The sequence below is a fragment of the Marmota marmota genome, unplaced genomic scaffold (assembly GCF_001458135.2).
Source record: "Marmota marmota marmota unplaced genomic scaffold, marMar, whole genome shotgun sequence".
Lineage (NCBI taxonomy): Eukaryota > Metazoa > Chordata > Mammalia > Rodentia > Sciuridae > Marmota > Marmota marmota.
Genome location: NW_025999960.1, coordinates 415029 through 425226, shown reverse-complemented (window position 1 = coordinate 425226; position 10198 = coordinate 415029). Strand labels below are relative to the sequence as shown.

Below are 10198 nucleotides of genomic sequence, written 5' to 3'. Positions count from 1 at the left end.
TGGTCTACCAGTCTGTTTTGTTGCCAATACTATGCTGTTTTTGTTACTATTGCTCTGTAGTATAGTTTAAGGTCTGGTACAGTAATGCCACCTGCTTCACTCTTCCTGCTTAGGATTGCTTTAGTTCTTCTGAGTCTCTTATTTTTCCAGATGAATTTCATCATTGCTTTTTCTATTTCTATGAGGAATGTCATAGGGATTTTGATTGGAATTGCATTAAATCTGTATAATGCTTTTGGTAGTATGGTCATTTTGATAATATTAATTCTGCCTATCCAAGAACAAGGTAGATCTTCCCATCTTCTAAGGACTTCTTGGATTTCTCTATTTAGGGTTCTGTAGTTTTCATTATATAGATCTTTCACCTCTTTTGTTAAGTTGATTCCTGAGTATCTTTTTTGGGGGGAGGGGCTATTGTGAATGGGGTAGTTTTTTTCATTTCCCTCTCAGCAGCTTTGTCACTGATATACAGAAATGCCTTTAATTTATGGGTGTTGATTTTATATCCTATTACTTTTCTGCATTCATTTACTAGTTCTAGAAGTTTTCTGGGAGAGTTTTTGGGTCTTCTAGGTGTAGAATCATATCATCATTAGCAAATATTGCTAATTTAAGTTCTTCTTTTCCTATACATATTACTTTGATTTCATTTGTCTGCCTAATTCCTCTGGCCAGTGTTTCAAGAACTATATTGAATAGAAGTGGTGATAGGGGGGGCATCCCTGTCTTGTTCCAGGTTTTAGAGGGAATGCCTTCAATTTTTCTCTATTTAGAATGATGGTGGCCTGAGGCTTAGCATAGATAGCCTTTACGATGTTGAGATATGTTCCTATTATCCCTAGTTTTTCTAGTGTTTTGAATATAAAGGGGTGCTATATTTTGTCAAATGATTTTTCTGCATCTATTGAGATGATCATATGATTCTTATCTTTAAGTCTATTGATGTGATGAATTACATTTATTGATTTCCGTATGTTGAACCAACCTTGCATCCCTGAGTTGAATCCCACTTGATCATGGTGCACAATCTTTTTGATATGTTTTTGTATTTGATTTGCTAGAATTTTATTGAGAATCTTTGCATCTATGTTCATTAGAGATATTGGTCTGCAGTTTTCTTTCTTTGATGTGTCTTTGACTGGTTTTGGGATCAGGGTGATATTGGCCTCATAGAACCCCTGTTTTTTATTAAGCAAGTTACAAAATTATTATAGCAAGAACAACTGGGAATAAACACAACTGATTCTTGGTAATAATATCTATCTTATGCAGTATAAAGAATAAAGCATGAATCCCAACTACTTGGTAAGCACACAACCATTAGAACATGGGGGAATGCATGTGTCTCACAGTATTGTAGCTATGAGCATTAAATGTGTCATGGGAACCATTCAGTACATATGTGTGTTCATGGGGGGATAAATGGCATGAGATGGATAAGTATCTGTATTAACTAGCATCCTCATCTTTTATGATCTCTTACCATCTCATTATTGCTCTAAAGTAGAAGCATGGAATATTAGTTTTTTAGGATTATAACAAAGTACCACAGACTAGGTGACTTAGAAGGACATAAACTTATTGTCTCACAGTACTGGTACCTAGAAATCCAAATTCCAGGTGTCCAAAGAGTTAGTTCCTTCTGAAATTTCTAAGGGAGAATCTGTTGTATGTTTCTTTCCTAACTTCTATACTTGCCAGCAACCTTTAGTATCCCTGACTTGTGGAAACATTAGACCAACACCTGCCTCTGTCTTCACATGGTGTTTCCTCTCCTCATTTTAAAGATTGGAAGCATGGCCCTTTTACTAAGATGGATGTGGGGTGTGAATGCAATCTCAGGCAAATTCATCTAACTTCTCTGAGCTTTAGTTTCAAGGAAAAGGTTAACAGTAATATCTTCCTTGTCCTGGTTGTTATGAAGTGAGATACATTTCAGAAGACATAGAATAAATGGTGGTCACTGGAATTAAACTCAGGGTCAATGCAATAGCCTCTTTTTCTCTATCAAATTTGTATATTTTAGTACATAAGTGCATATAAATCTAGTGGCAAAAAGAGTATGATCATATTCAGAGAATTCTCAATTTATAAGCAAGATGTTAAGAGACCTAGATTCACCAGATATAGTGGTACAGGCCTGTAATCCCAGTAGCTCAGGAGGCTGAGGCAGGAGGATCTCAAGTCAAAGCCAATTTCAGCAATTTAGTGAGATGCTAAGCAGCTCAGTGAGACCCTGTGTCTAAATTAAATACAAAAAAGGGCTAGGTATGTGGCTCAGTGGCTGAGTGCTCCTGGGTTCAATCTCCAGTACTGAAAAAAAAAAAATAGAACTATATCCCTATTCTACTTTGTTATGATTTCTTTTTGTTTTTTATCTTTCTTTAAGTCTAAAGAGGCTAGATATGACCAGAGCTAGAGGAGTAAAAAATACTTTTTATTATTTTCCCCAGTATAGTATAGTAAATCAAGTATAGTAAATTTTATTCTATACTAAAAATTAAAATTTCATTTGTAAGACTATAAATAGGGTATAATATCTATCTTATGCAGTATAAAGGATAAAGCATGAATCCCAACTACTTGGAAGGCTGAGACAGGATGATAGAAAGTTCAAAGCTATCTGCACCACTTAGTGAGACCCTGTCTCAGATGTGGTGGTGCATGCTTGTAATCACAGGTACTTGGGAAGCTGAGACAGGAGGATCACCGGTTTGAGACCAGCCTGGGCAATTTAGTGGGACCCTGTCTCAAAAAAAAAAAAAAAAAAAGAGGGGTGGGAGGGGAGAAGGAGTAAGAGAAAAATGTGGTGTAAAGGGTAAAGCTTGCATGTAGGAGTTACTAAGAATTATATAGTTTTTCAGATGAAAGGATCTTGAAGGTGCAGTTACTTACTCATGATAAAAATATTTTCTTCAAACTTTTCAACCAAATAATCTAACATTTTATAGAAGCCAGGCTGTTTTTTGTTTGTTTGTTTGTTTGTTTTGGGGTTTTGCAAATGGCCTACTCTTAAAGGGACCTTTGCAGTGGAGAATGGGGAGGTGGGCAGCATGAAGAGGAATGAGGGAGGAGGTACTGGGAACAGAAATGGAGAAATTATATTCCCCGCATGTGTGATTACTTCAGAATGAACCCTACTATTATATATAGCTATAATGCACTAATAAAAACATTAAAAATGTGGAAGTCATAAAAGATAAACTCTAAATGCTAAACTAAAAATCAATCCATGTAAGACAATTTGTGTAAGTATGTAATATGTGCTAATTGTTTCAAAAAACTGTAAATATATATACCTGCAAATGGATATGGACCAGCTCTGGAAAGCCACATAAATACTGACAGCAATAACTGCCTCTGCAGGAGGAGACTGGGAGAGTTACACTGGAAGTCCATATTTTTTGTGTATAATTACCTATTTTCAAAAATATGAATCAACTATTTTGCACTGATAAAAAAGGGGGGCTATGCTTGGCTTAATGCTCTGCTATCCCTGACAAAATTCTTAATAACTTTTTTAAAAAGGAGCTCCGCATTTTCAATTTGCATAGAGCCCTGCAAGTGATATAGCCAAATCCTGTATAGAATAGTTTTAAATATAAAGTTTTTATTTTTTTACAATGTGTTTTTCCTATATTTAAAAGCTGGATTAATGCAGTGAGAGCTACTTTTAATGGATGCTAACTTCTTTATAAAAACTGTGTGAGGGCTGGGATTGTAGCTCAGTGGTAGAGCACTTGCCTCACACATGTGAGGTATTGGGTTCAATACTCAGCACCACATAAAAATAAATAAAAAGATATTGTGTCCATCTACAACTAAAATATATATAATATATATTTTAAAAAATTTAAAAAATTGTGTGAGCATATTTGTAAATATTTACAAATTTAGTAGACAATATGAAAATATACAGGTATAAGGATGGACCTTGTATATGCTTTGGATGTGAGACGGCCCCCCAAAGCTCCTGTTAAGGAGAATATTCAGAGGTGAAAAGAGTAAATTATGAGAGCCGTAACCTAATAAGTTCATCCTAGTTTGAATGGGCTCACTCGGTGGTATCTGTAAGCAGGTGGGACATGGCTGGAGGAGTTGGGTCACTGGGGGAGTGCCCTGGGAGTGTTACTCATCCTGCAGCCCCTTCCTCTATCTCAGTTTCTTGACCACACCATGGGATGGATGAGCAGTTTTCCTCCTCTGAGACCTTCCCCATGATGTGCTGCCTCATCTTGGGCCCAGAACAAGGGAGTTGTTGTGTATGTTGTCTATGGACTGAGACCTCTGAAAACCTGAGCCCAAATTAAACTTTCCCTCCTTTAAGTTGTTCTCATTGGATATTTTGGTCACAGCAACACAAAAACTTATGACAACAAAAGGAGGGGTCCTTTGATTTTTATATCCCCTTTTCCTCCTTATACATTTCTGGTTATTATATGGTTCTTCTGTTGCCATGGTAGCCAACTGTCTCAGAACATAGATTTCTCATAGTTGTGCTGCTTCTTAGCCACTTGAACCAAGGACCTGAACGAGTTCAGACATCCCTCGTTCGTGCCTCTGGAGTTTGCAGCATCTGTTTCATGTGGAAACCCTCAGAGATGGGTGTGTCAGACTGCAATGTGTGTGTGTATGTGTGTGTGTGTGTGTGTGTGTGTGTGAGAGAGAGAGAGAGAGAGAGAGAGAGAGAGAGAGAGAAGAGAGAAATTGAGAGGAGAGACAAATTGAGAGGGAGAGAAATTGAGAGAGAGAGGATGAGAGAGAAAGGGGGAGAGAGAACGGTTGTATACGTGTGCTTTTCCCCACTTACTTGCCAGGGGATCATGGAAAATGCTAATCTAAAGAAGCCATCAGATGATGGGAGGACAGGCATTTAAATAGCTGTACTCTTTCTAGAAAGATACTTAGAATCAATGATTATAAGACTTTAATGTAGTTGTGATCTTTGGTCCAATAATCCAACCTATAAGACTACAAAAAGAGAGATAGAGATTTATGGATAAGGGGGTTTACTGTCATTAATACAACCATTGTTAATGGTTTTAATACTCTAAGGGTCATTGACAGCTAAATAATGGTCATTAATGGTGGTCACCTAAGAGTAATTAATGAGAAAGTAGTTAAGAATTACAGAATAGCCATGTGTGTTTCTTTTAGGCTGTGCCATGACCTAATTTCTGTATATGTATGTATATATAGAGAAAAAGAACTCTTTTATTGATGGTTATCATTATCTCTGGATGAGGTGAGATCGTAGGGGCAGTGATTTCCTTCTTCCTGCTTTCCAAAATTGTTTAAATTATATACAACCATCTTTTAGGATAGGAATTTTTTGAAGTGTAATAAGAAAAAATATGAGAGGTATCAGATGGAGATGATCAGTACAGAGGGTTCTTATACCATAAGTTTAGAAAGAGAAAGGCCTGTCTCTTCTGCCCTTAACTGGAGACTGCAAACATAGGATGTGCTTCTGCCTTAGTGGGATAGTTCTGAATGGGAATTCTTGCCAAATTACATGACTGTCTTACCAATATCACCTATTAATGTTTCTCTTTTGAAGTTTCCTGAGTTTGTTGAGACGGTTTTTGATACCTTAAACAACATGGATGACTCATCCTCTACTAATAAATATGATGAAAAAGAGGACGAAATTTCTGATTCTAAATCAGACCCAAGCACCTCTGAACACTATTTAGCCTTGGAGGACAGCATTGGCTATGAGAACATTGTCACCGATGACAATGTTGTCACCGATGACAACGTTGTCGCCTATGACAACGTTGTCGCTTATGACAACGGCATTGCTTATGACAACGGCATTGCCTATGACAACGGCATTGCCTATGACAACGGCATTGCCTATGAAAACACCACTGCTAGTGAGGCTGCCGAAGCCCCTGAGATTGCTACTGCCTATGATAATGCCAATCCTTCTGAAAACAACAACATTGCCTATGAGGGCATAGCGCCCTACGAAGGCGTCATTTCATCTAGCTCTTCCTCCCACTACTTCCCGCCTGTCCATGGGTCATGGGAGACTGAAAATTTAAGTATCCCCACTGAGATAAGTGATCAAGATTTGGACAAGCCAGAGAAAATCTGCAAACAATATATCGCCAAATTATTGGATGCTCTAAACCTTGACCGTGAAGACAACAAAAACCAGGAGAATGAGTTCTTAGGAAAAAAGGATGAAAATCTGAACACGGAGAAGCTATGCAAACTACTCATTACTCTGATCTTCGATACTGTTACAGGCTCTAACGACGAAAACTCACCAATTACGTTGGAACTAAAGGAAGAAATCAAAAAGTTAGATAAAAACCAGAAGGAGAAGGTAAAACAAACTATCTCCAAACTCTCTGATGTATCACAGAAACTTAAGGAACTTCTAGAAGATGAAAAAGATGACAGTGAAGCCACTGAAGATGTCCAGCTGTCCACCGGCACTCCATCCCATGTAAGTATGGACAGTATTGAAGAAAATGAAAGTTCTGAGGATATATTAGAGTGGGAAGCACCAGAGAAAGAACACAGCGACCAGTTTCTAAAAGTACCTTCTAGGCTTGATGAAGAAGAAAATCCTGAGGTGAGCACTGAGCCGCATCACTGCAGAGCAAGAAATAGGCCCGGTGGGGGGTCAGGTTAGCCAGCATAGAGTCATGGTACCTCATGTGAAGCAGATGTGGACCCCAGTGTCTGAGGAGATAAGCAATGGGAGAGAGACTACAGTAAGGAAAGGAGCCAGGAAAGAGATGTAGGGAAAATGCCAAGGAGCACTGAGGGGGGAGGCAAGAGTGGGAAGGAGCAAAGAGAAGGACTAATGATCATACAAGTAAGTGTGTGTGTGTGTGTTTTAAGTATTAATGAGTACTGAAACTTTGCATTTACAGTTAGGCTATTCTTGGTAAAAAATAAATTAGATTTCCATAAATGAGTAAATAATGACTTCATTGCTGCTGGCATTACCTAGATCTAATTCATCCATTTTCTCTTGGCAGATAACAAGCCAGGAGAGTTGCCCTGAAAAGGATCCTTCAGGGTCACCGAAGCAACCAGTGGAGACAGAGATTCCTACCGACACGGAGACTACAGATTGTCTGAATTTCCGATCCATTGGCAAATGGTTCAGGAAGCATTTTTTTCCCTGTGTTCAGGGGAGAAGGAACACTGAGAGGGCAAGCCAGATCCCTGGTGAGCAGGCACCAAAGAGACATTTCCGTAGAAACAAGAAAGTTCACCCTGAAGAATCCCTCAGTTAGACACCCTATTGAACTCAGATAGTTCATGGTTTTATGTATTAAAGAGATATTTCTGTGCCGCAGCCTGGCTGGGCACAATCAGGAGCCACTTGTCAAAAGAAACTAACTTTATTTTTAGAACCACACACGCCAAACAAAACAGCCTCTCAGGAAAAACCCTCAGAGCCTCAACTGCCACCACCGGCTTTCCACAAGCCTCTCTCTCCCACACAAGCTTCTCTCCACCTCCCACAATCCTCCTGCTCTTGAGGCCGATTGGCTGGGTCACGTGGGCGGAGCCAAAAAAGTCCCCCAATGAGCAGCTCCGTGGTCTGAAAGGGCAGGGAAACAGTCCAATGAGCATCACCGCAGAGGAGCCAATCAGCTAGATGTTGCTGGGGCCGAGGAGCCAATCAGCTAGATGTTGCTGGGGCCGCTGTGAGCCAATCATCAGCCGGCAGCTGGAAGTTTGCTGGCAGCTGGAAGTTTGCTGGGGCCCCTTCGGCTGTGGCTCTCAACATCTCCCCCTCTCTGTTTAAACAACAAGCATGTGGCTTAGGGACCGTGCCTGCCTTAGGTTGTCCAATAGTACATATGGTCCTTAGGTTGGTACCATTGCAATTGGATCTTACCCGTCACTGACTACCGGTCCAGTATACAGCCACACCTGTGGAGAGGTCTTTGTACCAGCGGGGGGGTGAGGTTCTTTGCCTCACCTCTGTTGGCCCCCAAATTTTAGCTGGACGATCATGACAAGCAGAAGGGAGGAAGATACACCAAGCCAATTGACGGCTCCTTTTGGAAAAATTGTACCACCGATGACATCATCAGCAAAAATACCCCAACACTACCACAAGTCGCTGCACCAACAGATAGTTCACAATGCATACAGGTGAGCTCACAATGTGTCCAGGCAAGTTCTGCAAGCAGTTCAGTGATGGCTATTGTAGAAGCTGTAGATTGGTTTTATCTTTGACTTCACCAGCACTGGGATGAAGATAGGAATTCTGGCAATAATGGCTAAAGAAAAAATTATGTAACATTACAGAAGGCACTAAAAGAAAACAATTTTCTTAACAATTTACATTATCTTTAAGAGAATTATTAAATATAATGAAAAGGAAAGGTGAAAGTAAACAAACAGATCTGTTAACCTTCTTTTGTGTTCACATATTAAAACAATCTTTAACAGCTGTTTACCCAATTAAATTAAACCATTTAAATCACGTGAATTAAAAAAAAATATTTGGATCCATTTTATCATGAGCGCTCATCATATATGATATATGGACATACATACATTCAAACATATAACACAAAACACAAGTGTGCACACATAATATAATACATACAACACATAACATTATAGTAAAGGCCTTATAACTTTTTACAGGTGAAATCTCCATTGCAATGTTTAAAAACTCTATAGTCAAAAAATAGAACTGATCAGCAAAACATTAACCTAGGTCTGTATGAGCTCAAAAAACAAAATAGAACTTCATGATATGGCAAAGGGCAATAATAAAATAGATATTGAAAAAAGCATCCTGGTTCTGTTGCAGATGTAAGAATAGCCAAACTGGAGTTTTGGATATCAGTTGTTATGGATTTGAGCCAAATCATCTTCTTTTTGGTCTGTAGAAATCGCTTTAGTTAATCTTTCTGGAATCCAAATCGGCTGCTGTTCTCCCTGTGGAAACACATAAACAGACCCCCGACTCCAGACAATCACTGGGTCAGGACCTTGGTTAATCTCTCTGGAATCCAAATCGGCTGCTGTTCTCCCTGTGGAAACACACAAACAGACCCCCGACTCCAGACAATTACTGGGTCAGGACCTTTCCATTGTCCTGTTAGAATATCCTTCCAAAGTACCTTGGGCTTATGTACATTTTTTGGACACATATGCCTTTCCGCAGCACTAAGTCCTGATGAATCCAAATTTAAAAAGTTTAGAGTAAAAAGGGTTATTTTAAGTTTATCTTTGGGGAATATATACCCCTTCCCAATTCCTTCTTTTTGCTTTAATAAGTACATTTTAATAGTTTGATGAGCTCTTTCAACTATGCCTTGTCCCTGTGGATTGTATGGGATTCCTGTTATATGAGTAATGCCAAATGTTGAGCAAAATTGTTTAAAAGAGGTAGAAGTATAACCAGGGGCATTATCTGTTTTTAACTGTTTTGGAACACCCACAGTGGCAAAATTTTGTAAGCAATGAGCTATAACATCTTTAGTTTTTTCTCCGGCATGAAGGGAGCCCATCAAAAATCCAGAAGAAGTATCAACTGTAACATGCAAATATTTTAATTTTCCAAATTCTGGCAAGTGTGTGACGTCCATCTGCCAAATATGGTTAGGTATCAATCCTCTAGGATTGACTCCAAGATTAACTTGTGGTAAAAAGGTCACACAATTTTGACATTGTTTTATTATTTGTCTAGCTTGTTCCTTAGTTATTTTAAAACGCTTTTGTAAAGTATTAGCATTGACATGGAACTTTTTATGAAAATTTATAGCTTCTTCTAGTGTAGAGAAAATATGTATGTCATGTGTAGTTTTATCTGCTAAATCATTGCCCAAACTAAGGGCTCCAGGCAATCCTGTATGTGCCCTGATATGTCCTATAAAGAATGGATCTTTTCTGTCCCAGATTAGACTTTGTATAGTGGAAAGCAAAGAGAAAACAGTAGAAGAAGGGGAAATCCTACCAGCATCTTCAAGAGATACTATAGCATTAACTACATACTGACTATCAGAAAATAAATTAAATACAGAATCTTTAAACATCACAAAAGCTTGTAAAACTGCATTAAGCTCTACCTTTTGAGCTGATTGTTTGGGTACTAAAAATGTAAAAGTTTGATCAGGGGTAACTACTGCTGCTGTACCATTATTTGACCCATCAGTGAATATATTTGGAGCATTCATGATAGGTGTTTTTCTTGTCATTTTTG

At 38.7% G+C, this 10198-nt stretch overlaps 1 protein-coding gene across 1 annotated transcript; it reads left to right on the top strand.

Moving 5' to 3' along the window:
* Positions 1-5789: 5789 nt before the first annotated feature.
* Positions 5790-7262, top strand: LOC107148679 (uncharacterized protein C12orf71 homolog). The gene is made up of 3 exons (XM_048802435.1): positions 5790-5798; positions 5885-6589; positions 7002-7262. The coding sequence occupies exons 1-3, from the start codon at positions 5790-5792 to the stop codon at positions 7260-7262; spliced, it is 975 nt and encodes a 324-aa protein (XP_048658392.1).
* The last annotated feature ends 2936 nt before the right edge of the window (positions 7263-10198 follow it).